This window comes from Salvelinus fontinalis, chromosome 8 (genome assembly GCF_029448725.1).
Source record: "Salvelinus fontinalis isolate EN_2023a chromosome 8, ASM2944872v1, whole genome shotgun sequence".
Lineage (NCBI taxonomy): Eukaryota > Metazoa > Chordata > Actinopteri > Salmoniformes > Salmonidae > Salvelinus > Salvelinus fontinalis.
The window spans coordinates 28218955-28241561 of record NC_074672.1 but is presented as its reverse complement, the minus strand read 5'-3'; the positions used below and the strand labels follow the sequence as shown (position 1 = coordinate 28241561).

The window sequence follows — 22607 nt, the reverse complement described above, 5'->3', positions numbered from 1 at the left end:
CAGGGCCTAACAGGGTTAGTGGCAGGCAGCCAGTGTTATCCAGCCATTGAAAGTCATGACTAACCCAGGAAGAGGGCTGTCTGTGGGGGTGGACTCAGTCAGCTTCGGGCCTTGGCCGTTTTGCTGGAGGATCCATAATCGGAAAAAATATCCACACGATGTTCAGATGACGCGCATGCGCGCGCACACACACACAGTGAATGATGGCTTGCTGTGGCAGAATGACCTCAATTAATCCTGCCATGGGGCTGCTGGAAAAACGTGGGTTGTGTATTAAAGGACTCCCCCACACCTTTAATCGTGTGCACTTCTTAACAGACAGTCGCACACACCAATTGCTCTGTGAAGGCAATAGAAAAAAACAAAGTACTTTTATTTATCAAGATGGATCCATTCCATTTCACAGCAGAAATGTGAAGAATCTAACCTGAACAAAGACAGGACTGAGGATAAAATAAAACATTTATTGCACAACGGTTGAGACAGACCTCCAGAAAACCCAATACATTCCCAGCACATTTCTAGTTCACTAATAATGATCTAGCCTGCAGCTCATTCCGATGTAAAACATTAGCCACAAAACTCTCAAAGACAAGTAGATATTTTTTCAAAGATGTTATTCACCAGTCTTGTTATGCCGGCATAACAAGACTGGTGAATAACATCTGTGCCATCAACTCCTTCGAAAAAAATATCTACTTGTCTTTGAGAGTTTTGTAGCTAATGTTTTACATCGGAATGAGCTGAAGAAAGAGACACGCCAGCATAACAAGACTGGGGCATAACATCTGTGCCATCAGGTCAGTGGATCAGATATGTATTTATTTTTATTTCATTTAACTAGGCAAGTCAGTTAAGAACAAATTCTTATTTACAATAACAGCCTACCCCAGCCAAACCCTAACGACACTAATTGTGCACTGCCCTACGGGACTCCCCATCACAGCCGGTTGTGATACAGCCTGGAATCGAACACCTCTAGCACAGACCGCTGCACCAAAAGAGACAAGGAAGCCACTGCTACTTGACTATGACACAAGCCTATTACACATCCCAACATCAATACCTTACATTGCCATTAATCATAGGGGTTTTGCACCATTTATCGTTTGCTCTTAACCCCCAATGAACTAGTTCTTCCTCCGGCCTGATCCCGCTTTAACCATGGGAAGAGATTAGCTGCATCTGTGATTATACACCCCCCCCCCCCCCCCGGTCATAGTGCCATAAAACATACCGGAACACTTCACTAAACGCTACATGGGAGTCAACTAGCCCATGATACAATATTTGTATAACTTGAGATTGAGAGATTGCTTTGAAAAGAGGAAATGGTTTAATGACATAACATGCAGTTACACAGCTATACTCTATGAACACAGTAGCTAGGCTATACTAAATGTGTCCTTGGAGTAAGCTTACTCCTGGACCAGCTAGGAGTAATTCACATTTTTATTAGGATCCCCATAAGCGGACACCATAACGTCAGCTCATCTTCCTGGGGTCCAACACAGAATTTAAAAAGACAACCAATTACATTAAGACATTACACACATTCAACAAGTAGACAATTACATTTCCTGAAAAAGTAATACATTAAACATTCAGTGGGATTAGGATCTGTCCAGTCATAATATTTTAAGAAGAAATCCGCCCCTGCATTCTGTCCCATCATTCATCCAGTGCAGAAAGTTTTGGCCGGCAACAGCGTACCTGTCATATCTGTTACCATGGAGCTGGGCTGAGGGCTCCTTATAATTGACACACTGGCATCTAGGGTGGCCCGGTGAATGATTTAATTCAGGGGTGAGACTGACTGCAGCAACAGTGAAAGGTCAGGAGGAGGAGTGTGCACATCCAAACATACATAAGGGCACATCAGTCCTTTTAAAATGAGGAAAGATGGACAGATGCAGTACACAAATTTACAAAACTAACCCAAGCCTAAATACTGATTAAAAACACTGACCATTGTCAGTCCAATGACATGCCAGCTACTCTACCGGATGTGTGCGTGTGTGAAGGGCCGTGGCCAAAGTGTGTATAACCTGGACTATGATACAGCCCTCCCAATAAGCATCTTTCCAGTCACAGACTAAATGTGGAGGTTGGCAAAAAAGTACCGCCTTTGACACACAGCTGAACATTGGTGATAATAAGCTTTTACCCCCCCCCCCCCCCCCCCCCCAAACTAATGCTGCTTATGTAATGAGCTCGGCAATGACAGGGTCGCACGCGGAAATTCTGCCTGATTAGATCGGTGTGTCAGAAAGAAAGAGAATGTGTCTGACAGCTTACAGTGCCTGTGATAGACAGCGAGAAATGAGGGAGTGTAACAGTGAAAAAAAAGCCTGGTAATAAACCAAGCTGAGGACAACGGGGTCATGTGGCCTAGAGGAGAAGAGCCATGTTGCCATCAGTGTTGTTTGGACAGGATCAGAGAAAAAGGGCCAATCAGAGCCTCAGGCAGTCAGTCTCTCTACAATACAGACAGGGGCTTCCTCTCCATCCACTATGGGAGGATTAGAGCCAGTGGCCAAGAGGGCAGCAAGCCTTAGGACCAAATTAGCCTGCTCCACTCCCACCCTCTCAACTGCTGAGCAGCAGCCGGGCACCTGGTGGACAGTTTACCCCCCTTTTGAACAATTCCATTGTTCTAGGTGCTACTTCTTGTCCCTGGCGCACTGGGCAAGCCATATGCGCCTATTTAGGACAAAACGGCGTAATGCACCCAACTCAAAGGGTTAAATACTGATGGGGGTGGGGACGCGAGTTCTGTAGATGACTGAACCACTGATTGACAGGGGCAGATGACCCTGCCCATGGGGTTCTGTTGTTTCTCCATGGTGCTCAGCAGCCAGCTCAGGTTTCTTTAATAAGACAACACCAGCAACACAAAGCCCACTGTGCCACTGCCAATCCACCAGACAGTGGGGGTGCAGGAGCCAGATATCTGGATGTGTACAGCCGTACATCATAGCATGTTCCAGCTGGTGTCGACATCCTAAAGTTAACTACCTGTGAGTGTGTTTTGGTTAACAGGGAATAACTGAGGTACCATGAAACCCAGTGATGAGGCCTTAGTTGGAGCTAAGAGAAAGCCATCTGTTCAGGGTCAGCGCACCTCTAAGGTAGGAGGATACTCAGTTCATATTCACTTTGTAGGCCATCTGAAAATCAGTCAAACCAGTGACAGACAGTATGACAGGGGATACTCAGATGTCTTGGACACCACTTCCAGGTCAGTCATCTTGAGACCAAGCTTGCATCCAAATTACAGTACCATAAGGTCTGGAAAGGTTTTCACCGTAGAGTCAACATCTGTCAAGACCTTTCAGATGCTGAAGCCTTATGGAAATTTCTTTTTAAATAAAATTTTAAAAAAGAGACAAGGGAGCAATTATTCAGGATGATTGCCTGTTCTGCTGGTCTGAGGGTGTCAGAGCACTACTTGGGCTTTAGGGACCTGTCCTAAGCTGAACCGGAAGTCTAACTCGCCCCCTTTCCCTCGCCAATTTTATTGCCTGCTGCAGTGAAGCGGCACAGAGCCAGAGAGACAGGCTTGACGCAACAACGCTGTCTAACACACACAATTAATGAACAACCCAACTCTGTTGCCCCCAACCCCAGCTATTAGAGGTTTCAGCTAATTATTTTTCATGGTGATTACCCTGAATGGTCTTTATGAATCACCCAATAAAAACTACCGGTAGTTGGGGGGAAAACTATTCATGTTAGAAGTATCGGAGCCTTGCACATCTGGATTGTACAATATTTGCACATCATTTTTTTAATTCTTCAAGCTGTCAAGTTGGTTGTTGATAATTGCTAGACATCCAAGTCTTGCAATAGATTCAAGCAGATTTAAGTCAACTGTAGCTAGGCCACTCAGGAACATTCAATGTTGTCTTGGTAAGCAACTCCAGGTGTATATTTGGCCTTGTGTTTTAGGTTATTGTCCTGCAGAAAAGGTAAATGTCTCCCAGCATCTGTTGGAAAGCAGACTGAACTAGGTTTTCCCTGTTCTTAGCTCTATTCCATTTATTTTTATCCTAAAAAACTCCTTAGTGCTTACCAATGACAAGCATACCCATCACATGATGCAGCCACCACGCTTGACAATATGGAGAGTGGTAGTCAGTAATGTTTTGTATTGGATTTACCCCAAACATAACAGGACAAAAAGTGAATTGCTTTGCCACATTTTTTGCAGTATTACTTAAGTGCCTAATTGCAAACAAGATGCATGTCAAGGGGTGTGAATACTTTCCGAAGACATTGTATGATATTACGTAAAATGACTTAATGAGCAGCAGTAGCCATAAGCAAAGCAACCCTTGCCCTCATACCAGGCTTGACAGTTGGAGACTCTTACACAGCACAATAGGGTGTGGAGGAAAATGCATTACATAATTTGTCTCGTGCTCTCAATGATGCCTCAAATTGTCCGAGTGGATTAACAGTCATACTGTATTGCACTGTAACACGACTGTAGGGTCTAGGCCTACTTTCAACACTATTGTAGTCCTCTTCTATAGGGTTGTTTGAGATCAATGTGCTTGAGGTAGGGCAGTCGAGTGGTCTGCGGGAGCCTGTGTACAACAGGTAGGCCTGTGATGTGGAATGGAGGTTTGATAAATTATCTGTGAGAGGAGTTTGATGAGGGGTTTTGCAATGGAGAGGGTTAAAGGGATACAAGATTCCAGCATTTAAGCCATTGTTCTTCTTACCCAGAGTCAGATGAACTTCTGGACTTCATTTTATGAATCTGCGCGCAATAACGGAGGACGTTCGTTTTCATGAATCTGCGTGCAATAACGGAGGACGTTCGTTTTATGAATCTGCGTGCAATAACGGAGGAAGTTCGTTTTATGAATCTGTGTGCAATAATGGAGGAAGTTCGTTTTCCTTCACAGAAAACACATTTCAGCAGAAAATAGCTTAATTATCATCAGTTAACAGAAGTGCAACACTATTTGGCTAGGGGCCACACAAGTAAATGAGCTTACAATGAAAGATCATGACATTTGCTGCAAAAACAGTGCATGGCCATCATATTTCTAATGTTAATCATAGAAATAATGTGTAGCCAGCTACATTGCCTACTGTTTTGCTTGAAGTTAACATAGCATTTTACCTGTGAAAAGACTGCTGATAGAACGCCTGTTCATGAATTCTCATCCGAGTGGAGAAGTACAACTGAAGCACAAAATGTGTCTGATGCCAAGCAGAAAATACAATAAGAAATATCTTAGTGCGTTGTTTGTAAATGCAGATCTAAAAAGCTTCTTATGAGTTCTGCGTTAAAGCGATCCCTGAAACCTACCCCAATAAAACCAGATATAAAGTACGTAGAAAAGACATATTTTATCATCTTTGAGAACTAACAATCAGCAAAATAAAAGCTAGAGTGTTAGGGAGAATTGGAAAATCAAAATCTATTTCAGCAGTACTGATTTTGTTATTACGTTTGAGCCGCACAAAAAAAAAACCATGGCATTAGACAAGGCAGAGTCAGAGGATATTAGCTTTAAAAACCACAACATTTTCTCAGCGCCATGGCAAAATGTGTAGAATGAGGACATTTGCTGTAACTGCAAAAATCACTTGTTGGCATTGCAGGATATTGACCCCACCACCCCCAAACATTTTTTTCCCTCTAAATTTTTTTTTTTAAATAATCGACACCAGCCAAGATGGGGGGGGGGGGGGGGGTGTAATTCCTAAAGAAGCAAATAAATGTTTGCCTCCTGTACAAGTAGGTCAGTGATGGCTGACATTTTGTTGGCGTCAGCCAGACCGGCACTCTTCCGCAAGCTGGTTTTGACAGGCTAGACAGGCTTTCGTCTCACAGTTGAGTTGCATTGTTCAGATGGTATTTCCACCACAAAAATCAGTCACACATCCTGAGTCAGGGGAGGGAGAGAGGGAAGAAGACCGGCGCTCAGGTGCTCCAGGCTCTCTGATCGCAAATACAGTGCAGTCGGAAAGTATTCAGACCATGACTTTTTCCACATTTCGTTATGTTACAGCCTTGTTCTAAAAGGGATAAACCCCTCCCCCCCAATACCCCATAATGACAAAGCAAAAACCGGTTTAGACATTTTTGCAAATGCATTAAAAATATTACATTTACATAAAGTACCAGTCAAAAGTTGACACCTACTCATTCAAAGGTTTCTCAATTTTCACATCATAGAATAACAATGAAGACAAAACTATGAAAATCCCACATATGGAATCAAAAAAGTTTAACACAAAAAAAAGTGTTCGACATTAAAATATATTTTACATTTGAGATTCTTCAAAGTAGCCACCCTTTGAAGAGTGTGCAAAGAGTGTGCAAAGCGGTCAAGGCATTCTCTCAACCAGCTTCATGAGGTCGTCACCTGGGATGCATTTCAATTAACAGGTGTGCCTTGATAAAAGTACATTCGTGGAATTTATTTCCTTCTTAATGCATTTGAGCCAATCAGTTGTGTCATGGTAGGGGTGGTTTACCAAATAAGGCTATTTTCTGTATAAGACCAAGTCCACATAAAATGGAAAGAACTCAAATAAGCAAAGAGAAACGACAGTTCGTCATTACTTTAAGACATGAAGGTCAGTCAATAAGGAACATTAAGTTTCTTCAAGTGCAGTCACAAAAACCATCAAGCACTATGATGAAACTGGCTCTCATGAGGACTGCCACAGGAATGGAAGACCCAGAGTTACCTCTGCTGCTGAGGAGAAGTTCATTAGAGTTACCAGCCTCAGAAATTGCAGCCCAAATAAATACTTCAGAGTTCAAGTAACAGACACATCAACAGTTCAGAGGAGACTGCAGAAATTTGACCATGGCCTGATTCACTCAAAGAAACCACTACTAAAGGACACCAATAATAAAGAAGATACTTGCTTGGGCCAAGAAAGGAGCAATGGACAATATACTGGTGGAAATCTGTCCTTTGGTCTGATGAGTCCAAATTTGAGATTTTCGGTTACAACCGCCGTGTCATTGTGAGATGCAGAGTAGGCAAACGGATAATCTCTGCATGTGTGGTTCCCACCGTGAAGCATGAAGGGGGAGTGATGGTGTGGGGGTGCTTTGCTGGTGACCCGGTCTGTAATATATCTACAATTGAAGGCACACTTAACCAGCATGGCTATCACAGCATTCTGCAGCGATACGCCATCCCATCTGGTTTGCGCTTAGTGGGACTTCCCAATTGGGATGAGTTGGACCGCAGAGTGAAGGAAAAGCAGCCAACAAGTGCTCAGCATGTCGGAACTCCTTCAAGACAGTTGGAAAAGCATTCCAGGTGAAGCTGGTTGAGAGAATTCCTAGATTATGCAAAGCTGTCATCAAGGCAAAGGGTGGGTACTTCGAAGAATCTAAAATATATTTGGATTTGTTTAACACTTTCGGTTACTACATTTTTCCATATGTTTAATTTCATAGGGTTGTGATATCTTCACTACTTTTCTACAATGTAGAAAATAGTAGAACAAAATAAAAGAAAAACCCTTGAATGAGTAGGTGTCCAAACTTGATAGGTACTGTATCTAGACAGTTGTGGCTTTCAAACATGTCCAATCAATTCTCAAATCGGAGGGCCTGTTGTCCGGGCCTCTGGCAGTCTATGGGGTGCCACAGGGTTCAATTCTTGGGCCAACTCTCTTCTCTGTATACATCAATGATGTCGCTCTTGCTGCTGGTGAGTCTCTGATCCACCTCTACGCAGACGACACTATTCTGTATACTTCTGGCCCTTCTTTGGACACTGTGTTAACAACCCTCCAAACGTGCTTCAATGGCATACAATTCTCCTTCCGTGGCCTCCAACTGCTCTTAAATACATGTAAAACTAAATGCATGCTCTTCAACCGACCGCTGCCTGCACCTGCCTGCCCGTCCAGCATCACTACTCTGGACGGTTCTGACTTAGAATATGTGGACAACTACAAATACCTAGGTGTCTGGTTAGACTGTAAACTCTACTTACAGACTCACATTAAACATCTCCAATCCAAAGTCAAATCTAGAATTGGCTTCCTATTTCACAACAAAGCATCCTTCACTCATGCTGACAAACATACCCTCGTAAAACTGACCATCCTACCGATCCACGACGATGTCATTTACAAAATAGCCTCCAATACCCTACTCAATAAATTGGATGAAGTCTATCACAGTGCCATCCGTTTTGTCACCAAAGCCCCATATACTACCCACCAATGCGACCTGTACGCTCTCGTTGGCTGGCATTCGCGTCATACTCGTCGCCAAACCCACTGGCTCCAGGTCATCTACAAGACCCTGCTAGGTAAAGTCCCCCTTATCTCAGCTCGCTGGTCACCATAGCAGCACCCCCCTGTAGCACGCGCTCCAGCAGGTATAGCTCTCTGGTCACCCCCAAAGCCAATTCCTCCTTTGGCCTCTCCTTCCAGTTCTCTGCTGCCAATGACTGGAACGAACTACAAAAATCTCTGAAACTGGAAACACTTATCTCCCTCACTGGCTTTAAGCACCAGCTGTCAGAGCAGCTCACAGGTGACTGCACCTGTACATAGCCCCTCTATAATTTAGCCCAAACAACTACCTCTTCCCCAACTGTATTTAGCTCCTTTGCACTCCATTATTTCTACTTAGCACATTCTTCCACTGCAAATCTACCATTCCAGTGTTTTACTTGCTATATTGTATTCACTTCACCACCATGGCCTTTTTTTGCTTTTACCTCCCTTCTCACCTCATTTGCTCACATTGTATATAGACTTATTTTTCTACTGTATGTTTGTTTTTACTCCATGTGTAACTCTGTTGTGTGTTGAACTGCTTTGCTTCATCTTGGCCAGGTCGCAGTTGTAAATGAGAACTTGTTCTCAACCTACCTGGTTAAATAATGCTCAAATAAAATTAAATGAATAAATATTTAAATTTACCACAGGTGGACTCCAAATCAAGTTGTAGAAACATCAAGGATTATCAATGGAAACAGGATGCACATGAGCTTCATTTTGAGTCTCATAGCAAAGGGTCTGAATACTTAAGGCATTTATTTTATACACACACAGTTGAAGTCGGAAGTCTACATGCACCTTAGCCAAATACATTGCAACAATGTAATTGTTGTCAGCACAATGTAATGCACAATGTAATCACAATTCCTGACATTTAATCCTAGTAAAAATTCCCTGTTTTAGGTCAGATAGGATCACTTTATTTTAAGAATGTGAAATGTCAGAATAGAGAATTATTTATTTCATCACATTTCCAGTGGGTCAGAAGTTTGCATACTAATTGAGTGTATTTGGTAGCATTGCCTTTAATTTCTTAACTTGGGTCAAATGTTTTGGGTAGCCTTCCACAATAAATTGGGTGAATTTTGCCCATTCCTCCTGACAAAGCTGGTGTAACTGAGTCAGGCCTCCTTGCTCGCACACTTTTTTTTTCTCCCAGGTCTGCCCACCAATTTTCTAAGGGATTGCGGTCAGGGCTTTGTGATGGCCACTCCAATACCGTCACTTTGTTGTCCTTAAGCCATTTTGACACAACTTTGGAAGTCTGCTTGGGGTCATTGTCCATTTGGAAGACCCCTTTGCGACCAAGCTTTAACTTCCTGACTGATATCTTGATGTTGCTTCAATATATCCACATCATTTTACTCCTCATGATGCCATCTATTTTGTGAAGTGCACCAGTCCCTCCTGCAGCAAAGCACCCCCACAACATGATGCTGCCTTCAGCTTGCAAGCATCCCTGGTTTTCCTCCAAACATAACAATGGTCATTATGGTCAAACAGTTCTATTTTTGTTTCATCAGACAAGAGGACATTTCTCCCAAAAAGTATGATCTTTGTCCCCATGTGCAATTGCAAACCGTAGTTTGGCTTTTTTTTTTTAATGGCAGTTTTGGAGCAGTGGCTTCTTCCTTGCTGAGCTGCCTTTCAGGTTGTGTCGATATAGGACTCGTTTTACTGTGGATATAGATACTTTTGTACCCGTTTCCTCCAGCATCTTCACAAGGTCCTTTGCTGTTCTGGGATTGATTAGCACTTTTCACACCAAAGTACATTCATCTCTAGGAGACAGAACATGTCTCCTTCCTGAGCAGTATGACGGCTGCGTGGTCCCATGGTGTTTATACTTGCGTACTATTGTTTGTACAGATGAACGTGGTACCTTCAGGCGTTTGGAAATTGCTCCCAAGGACTTGTGGAGGTCTACCATTTTTTTCTGAGGTCTTGGCTGATTTCCCCATGTTGTCAAGCAAAGAGGCATTGAGTTTGAAGGTAGACCTTGAAATACAGCCACACCTCCAATTGCCTCAAATGGTGTCAATTAGCCTATCAGAAACTTCTAAAGCCATGACATCATTTTCTGGAATTTTCCAAACTGTTTAAAGGCACAGTCAACTTAGCCTGTTGGGGATGGGGGCGCTGTTTAGACTATTTATGCTAATTTGGCTAATTTTTTAAACGGCTTCCCACAAAATCCTTGATCGTACAATATGCATATTATTATTATTATTGGATAGAAAACAGTCTATAGTTTCTATAGGAGTTGAAATTTTGTCTCTAAGTGGAACAGAGCCCATTCTACAGCAATTTCCCTGACATGGAGTCAGATTTGAGAAATGTTGGCCACTCTTCTGAAGTCAGTTAAAAGGGCACTGTCATTGCTATGACTACACGGACACTTCTTACGTCTTCCCCTGGATGCCTTTACGTGATGACGATTCCAATGGGGTCGATTGCGCGTTCACAGGCCCCACAAATGAAAAAACCCTGAAGCTAGTCATTCTTTTGGAGCTGCGTCATGAGCCTAGAGGACACCGGCGCGCACCTGTTCCAAGCGTTAGTTTAGCCTGTTATATTTCTCCGGTCATCTTTTCACTCGTTATAGGAGTTAAAAACATCATAAGGTAGTTAATTTAAAGCGTTTTATAGCAATTTATATCCGTTTAGTGCGATTTTGGGACATTTATTTTTGCAACGATGTGAAAAGTTGGGCACGCTTTTCAGTTCATCCCGAACGCAGTTGACATTTCCACATGGCAAGAGGACAGCTTTCCACCAAAAGACGATTTCTCCCAAGAAAGGATCCTTTGCCCAAGATACTGATGGAAGAACAGCTCAAGGTAGGACATTTTTATTATGATAAATCGTGTTTCTGTCGAAACATTTTAGTGGCTTAGGACGCCATGTTTTTTGACGTAGCTTCGCTTGGCGCAAACTGTATTGAAAAGTAAGGATAAATTAAAAAATGTAATAACGCAATTGTATTAAGAATTAAATTGTCTATCAATCCCTGTCCACCCTATATTTTTTAGTCACGTTTATGAGTATTTATGTATAAGAGTAGATCACTGTCTAAGTGGCGCAAGGACTTTTTCTTTACCAGCTTGTCTACATTTCACATTGTCTAACCATGATTTTGGTGGCTAAATATAAAAGTTTTCGATCAAACTGTATATGCATGTTGTAATGTGATGTTACAGGAGTGTCATCGGAAGAATTCTGAGAAGGTTAGTGAAAAAATTAATATCTTTTGGCGATGTTTACGTTATCGCTCACTTTGGCTAGAATCAATGCTGGGCTGCTAATTGCTATGTGCTAAGCTAATATAACGATTTATTGTGTTTTCGCTGTAAGACACTTAGAAAATCTGAAATATTGTCTGTATTCACAGGATCTGTGTCTTTCGATTCGTGTATGCTGTGTATTTTTACGAAATGTTTGATGATTAGTAGTTAGGTAAACACGTTGCTCATTGTAATTATTCTAGTCCATTTGTGACGGTGGGTGCAATTGTAACCTATGCCATCTACCTGAAATAGGCACTTTTTTCTAACAAAACCTATCCCATACCATAAATATGTTATCAGACTGTCATCTAATGAGTTTTTTTGTTGGTTAGGGGCTATAAATATCTTAGTTTAGCCGAATTGGTGATGGCTACTGGTGTTGGTGGACAAATAAAAGATGGTGGATTATGCTAATGTGTTTTTAGGTAATAGATGTACATCTTTACATATTGTGTCTTCCCTGTAAAACATTTTAAAAATCGGAAATGTTGACTGGATTCACAAGATCTGTGTCTTTCATTAGCTGTATTGGACTTTAATGTGTGAAAGTTAAATATTTAAAAAAAAAAAATTTTTGAATTTCGCGGCACTGGTTTTTCAGTGGGGGGGGGGGGGGGGGGGGGGGGGGGGCCGCTAGCGCCACGCTGATCCTAGACAGGTTAATGTATGTAAACTTCGGACTTACTGGAATTGTGATGCAGTGAATTATAAGTGGAATAACCTGTTTGTAAACAATTTTTGAAAAAATTACTTGTCATGTAAAGTAGATTTCCTAACCGACTTGCAAAAACTATAGTTTGTTAACAAGAAGTTTGTGGAGTGGTTGAAAAACGAGTTAATGACTCCAACCTAAGTGCATGTAAACTTCAACTGTGTGTGTGTGTATATATATATATTATATATATATATATATATATATACACACACACACACACACACACACACACACACATATATATATATAAACATTTCTAAAAACCTGTTTTCGCTTTGTTATTATGGGGTATTGTGTGTAGTTTGCTGAGGATTATATATACACACACACAGTGGAGAGAACAAGTATTTGATAACCTGCAAAATCGGCAGTGTTTCCTACTTACAAAGCATGTAGAGGTCTGTAATTTTTATCATAGGTACACGTCAACTGTGAGAGACAGAATCTAAAACAAAAACCCAGAAAATCACATTGCATGATTTTTAAGTAATTCATTTGCATTTTATTGCATGACATAAGTATTTGATACATCAGAGAAGCAGAACTTAATATTTGGTACAGAAACCTTTGTTTTCAATTACAGATATCATACGTTTCCTGTAGTTCTTGACCAGGTTTGCATACACTGCAGCAGGGATTCTGGCCCACTGCTCCATACAGACCTTCTCCAGATCCTTCAGGTTTCGGAGCTGTCGCCGGGCAATACGGACATTCAGCTCCCTCCAAAGATTTTCTATTGGGGTCAGGTCTGGACACTGGCTAGGCCACTCCAGGACCTTGAGATGCTTCTTACGGAGCCACTCCTTAGTTGTCCTGGCTGTGTGTTTCGGGTCGTTGTCATGCTGGAAGACCCAGCCACGACCCATCTTCAATGCTCTTACTGAGGGAAGGAGGTGTTGGCCAAGATCTCGCGATACATGGCCCCATCCATCCTCCCCTCAATACGGTGCATTCATCTTGTCCCCTTTTCAGAAAAGCATCCAAAGAATGATATTTCCACCTCCATGCTTCACGGTTGGGATGGTGTTCTTGGGGTTGTACTCATCCTTCTTCCTCCAAACACGGCGAGTGGAGTTTAGACCAAAAAGCTCTATTTGTCTCATCAGACCACATGACCTTCTCCCATTCCTCCTCTGGATCATCCAGATGGGGCCTGGGCATGCGCTGGCTTGAGCAGGGGGACCTTGCGTGCGCTGCAGGATTTTAATCCATGACGGCGTAGTATGTTACTAATGGTTTTCTTTGAGACTGGTCCCAGCTCTCTTCAGGTCATTGACCAGGTCCTGCAGTGTAGTTCTGGGCTGATCCCTCACCTTCCTCATGATCATTGATGCCCCACGAGGTGAGATCTTGCATGGAGCCCCAGACCGAGGGTGATTGACCGTCATCTTGAACTTCTTCCATTTTCTAATAATTGCACCAACAGTTGTTGCCTTCTCACCAAGCTGCTTGCCTATTGTCCTGTAGCCCATCCCAACCTTGTGCAGGTCTACAATTTTATCCCTGATGTCCTTACACAGCTCTCTGGTCTTGGCCATTGTGGAGAGGTTGGAGTCTGTTTGAGTGTGTGGACAGGTGTCTTTTATACAGGTAACGAGTGGAGAACAGGAAGGCTTCTTAAAGAATAAGGAACAGGTCTGTGAGAGCCGGAATTCTTACTGGTTGGTAGGTGTTCAAATACTTACGTCATGCAATAAAATCCAAATTAATTACTTAAAAATCATACAATGTGATTTTCTGGATTTTTGTTTTAGATTCCGTCTCACAGTTGAAGTGTACCTATGATAAAAATGACAGACCTCTACATGCTTTGTAAGCAGGAAAACCTGCAAAATCGGCAGTGTATCAAATACTTGTTCTCCCCACTGTATATACACTGCTCAAAAAAATAAAGGGAACACTTAAACAACACAATGTAACTCCAAGTCAATCACACTTCTGTGAAACCTAACTGTCCACTTAGGAAGCAACACTGATTGACAATACATTTCACATGCTGTTGTGCAAATGGAATAGACAACAGGTGGAAATTATAGGCAATTAGCAAGACACCCCCAATAAAGGAGTGGTTCTGCAGGTGGTGACCACAGACCACTTCTCAGTTCCTATGCTTCCTGGCTGATGTTTTGGTCACTTTTGAATGCTGGCGGTGCTTTCACTCGTGGTAGCACGAGACGGAGTCTACAACCCACACAAGTGGCTCAGGTAGTGCAGCTCATCCAGGATGGCACATCAATGCGAGCTGTGGCAAGGTTTGCTGTGTCTGTCAGCGTAGTGTCCAGAGCATAGAGGCGCTACCAGGAGACAGGCCAGTACATCAGGAGACGTGGAGGAGGCCGTAGGAGGGCAACAACCCAGCAGCAGGACCGCTACCTCCGCCTTTGTGCAAGGAGGAGCACTGCCCGAACCCTGCAAAATGACCTCCAACAGGCCACAAATGTGAATGTGTCTGCTCAAACGGTCAGAAACAGACTCCATGAGGGTGGTATGAGGACCCGACGTCCACAGGTGGGGGTTGTGCTTACAGCCCAACACCGTGCAGGACGTTTGGCATTTGCCAGAGAACACCAAGATTTGCAAATTCAACACTGGCGCCCTGTGCTCTTCACAGATGAAAGAAGGTTCACACTGAGCACGTGACAGAGTCTGGAGACGCCGTGGAGAACGTTCTGCTGCCTGCAACATCCTCCAGCATGACCGGTTTGGCGGTGGGTCAGTCATGGTGTGGGGTGGCATTTCTTTGTGAGGCCGCACAGGCCTCCATGTGCTCGCCAGAGGTAGCCTGACTGCCATTAGGTACCGAGATGAGATCCTCAGACCCCTTATGAGACCATATGCTGGTGCGGTTGGCCCTGGGTTCCTCCTAGTGCAAGACAATGCTAGACCTCATGTGGCTGGAGTGTGTCAGCAGTTCCTGCAAGAGGAAGGCATTGATGCTATAGACTGGCCCGCCCGTTGCCCAGACCTGAATCCAATTGAGCACATCATGTCTCGCTCCATCCACCAACGCCACGTTGCACCACAGACTGTCCAGGAGTTGGCGGATGCTTTAGTCCAGGTCTGGGAGGAGATCATCCGCCACCTCATCAGGAGCATGCCCAGGCGTTGTAGGGAGGTCATACAGGCACGTGGAGGCCACACACACTACTGAGCCTCATTTTGACTTGTTTAAAAGGACATTACATCAAAGTTGGATCAGCCTGTAGTGTGGTTTTCCACTTTAATTTTGAGTGTGACTCCAAATCCAGATCTCCATGGGTTGATACATTTGATTTCCATTGATAATTTGTGTGATTTTGTTGTCAGCACATTCAACTATGTAAAGAAAAAAGTATTTAATAAGAATATTTCATTCTAGGATGTGTTATTTTAGTGTTCCCTTTATTTTTTTGAGCAGTAATATATATATGTATATATATATTAAATCCATTTTAGAATAAGGCTGTAACGTAACAAATGTGGAAAAAGTCAAGGGGTCTGAATACTTTCCGAAGGCAATGTACATGTATAACCCTTCTGTGGTAAAAACTCTGGAATGCAGGATCAGACAGTAGCTGTCAGAGAGAATGACTCCAGGTCTGTGATAGTTGGCCCACTAAGGAAACTTCTGTCAGTGACCAGGCCTACCATTTCTCTACACCTGCTAGGCTTTGTCAGTGCGAGTTTCACAATTTCAAACATACAGGCGTATGAGAAGGACTAACTCTGTCATGAACTAGTCAAGGCCTTTCCTAAAGTTCACACACTGCCTTTGTCCCTTGGTCACAGTTCACACATTCTAGCTACAGCTACCCCGAGCATAGCCTGGTCCTGTATGTGCTTTAGGTACTCTATGTTCTTTAGCCAACAGGACACCTGTAACGGGCTTGGCCCACTTCACCATGGCTCTGTGACAAAGGAGCTCTGACATGGAGGCCACAGCCACAGCCACTGACGAGACCCTGTTAGAGCCATTGTGTGTGTACCTCTCTCACGGCCCCATGGGCTGTGACCAATAACAAACTTAGACAACTTGGTTTTATTTTCCCAAACTGTAAATTGCTTTCATAACTTGCAGTGCACACACACTACACAAACCATTAAGTACCTTATTGTATTTGTTTTCAATTAAAAATGGTCAAAAAACATAAGTAGCTTGTTAGCAAAAGAGCAATTTCTCAAGCAAGAATTTGCCTATGAATGTCTGGGAGTGGAAAACTACAAACTAGCTGTTATTGGCAGAGAAGTTTAGAACTCTTTCTTATTAGTCAATTAACAAACGTACCACCAGGTGGTCGCCAGGCAGGCCAAAACTCCATCCCACCAAAACATTTTATGCCGCCTTTTCAAACTGCTTACACTAAAAGGGCATTATCATTTTCACACTATTATTCCGAAGTCCAGACTAGGTCAGATTATGCTCAACGCCCAGTAGAACTGGTTACAGAGGGGTGTGCAGTTACTGTCCTTATCTCAGCGAGAGCAAGCTTCATTCCGCTGCCATGGTGTCAGCACAATCACTGCATTCAGAAACACAACAGCAGATTTTATCTGCAGAGCAGCGTGCACCCTGCCAAATACCAGCGCACAATCAACTCTGTATGTGTGCAAGACCTGATTATACACCATCTTAAAACAGAACTGAGCTAGTGCGAGTCAGAACCAAAGAACTTCCAAGAGTTTGAGTGACAGACCTTGATGATTAGTAGCCGAGTAGGACCCGTGTGCATTAGTGTTTATTAGGATCCCCATTAGCGGACGCCTACGGCGACAGCTGGTCTTACTGGGGTCCAACAACGAAAATTAGACTTTACAATTTACATACATTTAAAAACATTAACGTGTAGGATGCGTGTGTGTGCACACGCATCTATCAGTTACACATACATGTGCGTGAGACAATGGAATTTCTCACATATCAGCACACAGATAAGCATCCGTCCCTCTGCCCTGGCACCACACAGATGGCAGACAGAGAAAGTGATGTAGATAGAAAGAGGCAGAGACTGAGAGAAGAGAGCAAGAGAGAGTAAGTGAGGGGGAAAAAGACCAAGAGGGAGAGAGATCGCACAGGACCAGGTTAAACTTCCGGGTTAAAGGGCCACATGACCAACAGAGGGAGGGAAACAGTGGAAAAATCACTGAGATTTAATCCTCTTTCTATCCTAAAGCAGGTTGAGAGCTTCAAATTCCTTGGTGTCCAGATCAACAACAAACTATCATGGTCCAAACACACCAAGACAGTCGTGAAGAGGGCACGACAAAGCCTATTCCCTCTCAGGAAACTAAAAAGATTTGGCATGGGTCCTGATATCCTCAAAAGGTTCTACAGCTGCAACATCGAGAGCATCCTGACCAGTTGCATCACTGCCTGGTACGGCAATTGCTCGGCCTCTGACCGCAAGGCACTACAGAGGATAGTGCGTACGGCCCAGTACATCACTGGGGCTAAGCTGCCTGCCATCCAGGACCTCTACACCAGGCGGTGTCAGAGGAGGGCCCTAAAAATTGTCAAAGACCCCAGCCACCCCAGTCATAGACTGTTCTCTCTACTACCGCATGGCAAGCGGTACCGGAGTGCCAAGTCTAGGACAAAAAGGCTTCTCAACAGTTTTTACCCCAAGCCATAAGACTTCTGGACTATTTGCATTGTGTGCCCCCCCACCCCCCAACCCCTCTTTTACGCTGCTGCTACTCTCTGTTCATCATATATGCATAGCCACTTTAACCATACATCCATGTACATACTACCACAATTGGCCAGACCAACCAATGCACCTGCACATTGGCTAACTGGGCTATCTGCATTGTGTCCCACCTCCCGCCAACCCCTCCTTTTACACTACTGCTACTCTCTGTTCATGATATATGCATAGTCACTTTAGCCATACCTACATACTACCTCAATAAGCCTGACTAACCGGTGTCTGTATATAGCCTTGCTACTCTTAATTTCAAATGTATTTTTACTGTCGTTTTATTTCTTTACTTACCCACACACCTTTTTTTCACACTATTGATTAGAGCCTGTAAGTAAGCATTTCACTGTAAGGTATACACCTGTTGTATTCGGCGCATGTGACAAATAAACTTTGATTTGAAACAAGAAACGCTCCAGCAACATTCGCATAGCACCACAGAGTACACTGAACAACACAGGGCTGGCACCACCCACGTGCCCGGTTGAGGGCAAAATGTGCACACTAATTAACGTGCACAGTAGCTGAGCCTACCATGCACTGCTGTTGAGGGTGAATGAGGCGTCGGGGTGATGGCAGGGTAGAGGGCATTTTTTCTCATTAAACTCTAGAGGCTTGTCTGGGCCCTTCAGACAGTGAGCTGTAAAACAGGCCCTTTATAGGCCATCCGGGCACTTTCATCCCTAGTACCCAGCATTACTGTAAATGCTGCTGAATCTAACTCAGCTAGTAGACTGTATTGCAGCACAGTCGAAGTGGATCCATGTTCAATTTCACATGCCTGTCCATAATTAGATGGACCCACATTAGGTGCTATATCCCTCAAACGCCACTCCGGACCTGGGTGCCAGTTCCACTGCATTTTTCCCATTGCACCCCTCTAATCAGGAACTGATTTAGACCTGGGACGCCAGGTGTGTGCAACTAATTATCAAGAAGAACAGAAAACCAGCAGGCTCCAGACCTCGTAGGGTAAGAGTTCAGCACCTCCGTCCTATAGGATGCATACCAAATCATATGAACGTCAGACACGTCCATGATGGCAGAATCATAATGATGACCAAAGCCAGAGTGTTGGCCAGAGGTGATTGAAGCGCCAAAAGAAAGGCTATATGGTCAAATCCACTGTAGAATATGAGCCAGTCCACTTGACTACCTGATAAATTAACATATGGAGTTACACCTAATCACTCACTTGTAGACCACTATCCGATTGGTCAATAACAGTGAAAACACTACCATTTCTAATCAATGACTTAAGACACCAACATGTGACTCAGTCAATGGGGCCACCTCAAGCTCTAATCAATGCTTCTAATAAACTGGGCTAAAAGTCCTAGGGAAGAACCAGAAAGCATCAGCATCATTTGTCAACAATGCCATTTATGAGGAACAATCTGTTAAAACCGACAATACAATAGGCCTACAGAGAGAACTGAGGAAGAAAATGGTAGTGGGAAAATGGAACCTTGAATTGTTGTTGGTGTTATAGCAAACTGCCCACTAGAGGGAGTGTTTGCACACATCTATTGGAAACCAGTAGCCTATAGAATGAATGATTTACTGTTCCACATCCTCTCCTCATCCGGTGTCCAATTATGGGTCATACTTAGCTTGTTTGAGGAGATATTGGCTTCCTCTAATCCATGATCACCTACATGGCATCATCATCCCAGTGAAAAGATGGATCTGTCTCTTCCAGGGCCAAGTGTGTCATTGCTTGAACAAAGCTAAAAGTCCCTTCTCTGAATAGGAGGGAGATATACAGCTGCACTTCTGAGATTTCACTTCTGGGATAACTTTTCATGATCCCATGAGGTAGGCCAAGCAAGCAACATTATCTCACTGACACACACACACCTGAAAGAGCTTCATCAAGGCCACAGGGCCACCACACCGCTCCCAGCATGCATCAGCACGTTTCAGCTGCTTCCGGTCAGCAGCCCTCCTATTGCACAGCAGGGGATTTACCCCTCATCTACATACTGCTGGGACAAAACTCACAAGCACTCTACCCTATACTGTCTGACTGCTTAAATACAGCCCAATATGGTAATTATTTTAGTGTTATATGAAATTGTATTCACATATAGGCTATCCAGCAGACAAGCACATTTGTATTGTTATATGGGTTTGTTTGGGTCTCCACTAGGGACACTAGGTCCATGAGGAGCCTAGTCATGGTTACTGACTGTCATTCATTTAAAACTATGCTTCCTGTGAGAGAAGTAGATAATCCCGTGCTGCAGCAGGTCAGAAATAATTTTTGTGATTTTCCAGTGTCTAACACACTTAGATCAGTTAGGGTCTTGTTGAAACAAGGATAGACTAAGAATAGAGTCCCTGTAGCCTACAAAGGCCTCTTGGTCAATGGCAGTGACAAATGCTTGTCAATCCTACAGACCTCTAAACCATTTAAAATTTAGTGGAAACTCATTTACAACTTAGTAGATTCCCATTCCCTACAGTATTCTAGCTGATTGACAGCTCCCCGTAGACATCACCATTATGAAGTGTGTGACCGTTCACTGCATCAGCCCTCTAATGGAAATCACTCGGTGAAACCAACCAGTCGAGTAGGACACCCATCAGAGAGATCCAGGGGACTCACTCACATAGAGGCATGTTGATACTTAATATGTGATGATGTTTCATAACAGACCTTTAGGAAAAATAGACTTAACTGTGTTGAAACTTCCCAATCTATAGTTGTCCAAATTAAACCCTTTGCTGCATTACTATTAAAAAAATATGTATTAAAAGTTTGAGCAGATCGAATAGGTCTTCTTACTCACAACAAACTGCAGTGAAGTGCTTGAGCATCAGGAAACTACGGTCAAAGAAAAGGTACCTCATCTCACCTGAAGTTCACACCAGGCAACTTCCACCCAGGTGTCGGTATCCAGACCTTTATAGACAGTCTTGAAGGACCCTCTCCCGAGCTCGATATCGAACTTGAGAAACCGTCCCCCAGGGGATGTGGAAACAGCTTTCATCTCAGCCTCTTCCTCCTCGCTAGCAGTTCTGACAGTGTTTTTACTGCCGTCGGTGGATGTAACATTCAATTTATCCACAGTTTTCTCCTTCTCATCAGCGCTGGCGCCCTCCGTGGCGCTGTCTTTCTTCCCTCCTTGACTGGAACCCTCCTGTGGCCCCAACCGAGCCTCCCGTGTCCTGTCAAGTATCGTGCGCAGGCTTATGTTGAGGATTTTACTCCTGTTGTCACATTCTGGCACCTCAAAGGCCTGCTCATCAGAGTCTGAGAACCACAAACTTCTCCTGATAAATCTTTGGCGCACGATTCGCTGATAATTCGATGGAGGATATGCACTCGGGTCGCTCCCACCTCTCACGACCTTCGAAGTGTCCATATTAGTGACGTTTCCATCTCTGATAGTCTCATACATATTTATGTTGAGTTCACATTGTGAATTGGGAAGAGCTGGGTATTTAAATCCATCGGGCTCGGCACCCGATTCCATGGCGATTTAATTGTTGAATCACTGATGTTTCCAGATGATTGCCATGGCTATTCCTGACGTAAAGATGGAGTGGGGGCCGAATATCTGCAGCACACGCCCGGTGACAATTCTTCAGCATGGAGGTATCAACGGAACGATGTCAGTGTGCACATCAATCTAAACGGAAGCAAAAAAAAATAAAAAATAGAGTTGAAAGATTTAAAAGGAGTGGAAGCTGAAAGCATTAACATGGACTTGCAAAGTTTATTTCTCAAAATATATAACCAAATCTTGTTGTTTTCTGCTTCCTGGCTCAATCATACTGACATAGGAATAACTAGCAAAAATGTTTGAGAAATTAAAATGCCAGAGAGGAAAGATGACACTGAAAAACAAGTGGTTGTAAAAGCTGGCTGAAAGGATGTATCTAGCCAGATAGCCTTTTAATGAACGTAAACTACAGCATTTAGCAGGTGAACATAAAATAAAGAGCTAGCTAGCATTTGGCTAAATAAACAACCTGGACTTAGGGGTAGACATAACATAGTAGACAAATCTGGGACACTACAATTTGTATGATATGTTATATTAAAATGTGTGAATGTCCATCATCCATTTCGTATGATGGTACAAATTGCAATTCATACAATATGTATTATCTAATACAAAATTACAATTTGTTGTGGCTAACTTTAGCTAGGTGGCTAACTAGCGGTTATAGTTAAAGGGTTAGGGGACGGTCTAGTAGTTAATTTTTTTTTCTTTCTTTTTTTAAAGTTAAGTAGTTGCAAGCTGCAAATTAGCAGACAATCTAAAGTAGTCTGACCACGTTTACATGCATACCAATATCCCATTATTATACTCAAGTATTTACAATAACTCAAAAAAGCTTGTATCCCAGTTATGAGTAACCCGAATAAGATGCCTGGGATATGCTGATCTAAGACCGGATACTGTGGCATGTAAACATCTTATCCCGTTTACTGTTGTTTTTAAAAGGTCTGCGCAGGCCCAGTTTCCCATATCATGGGGTGTTGTGTGAAGTCCATAATTTGCCTACTATAATTAATTTACATTACGTTTCTGCTTATCATTTCTGACATGTCGTATGCCATATTATAATTTCCGACATTTGGTAGGCCATTTGTTTGTCAACTATAGTTTGATACATGCAGCTTCT

At 43.2% G+C, this 22607-nt stretch overlaps 1 protein-coding gene across 10 annotated transcripts in view; it reads right to left on the bottom strand.

Annotated features, from left to right (window-relative positions):
* LOC129861020 (serine/threonine-protein kinase WNK2-like) overlaps window positions 1-22607 on the bottom strand; it is an 89742-nt gene that overhangs the window by 62213 nt on the left and 4922 nt on the right. For 8 of the 10 annotated variants that reach the window (XM_055932036.1, XM_055932032.1, XM_055932033.1 and 5 more), the window contains exon 2: window positions 20828-21604. The exons of 1 other annotated variant lie outside the window; for it this stretch is intronic. In XM_055932036.1, coding sequence (XP_055788011.1) covers window positions 20828-21448 — 621 coding nt within the window. In that variant the 5' untranslated portion in view covers window positions 21449-21604. Of the gene's footprint in view, window positions 1-20817; window positions 21605-22607 lie in introns of those variants that run through there. One more of the 10 variants, XM_055932041.1, reaches the window with a different exon arrangement.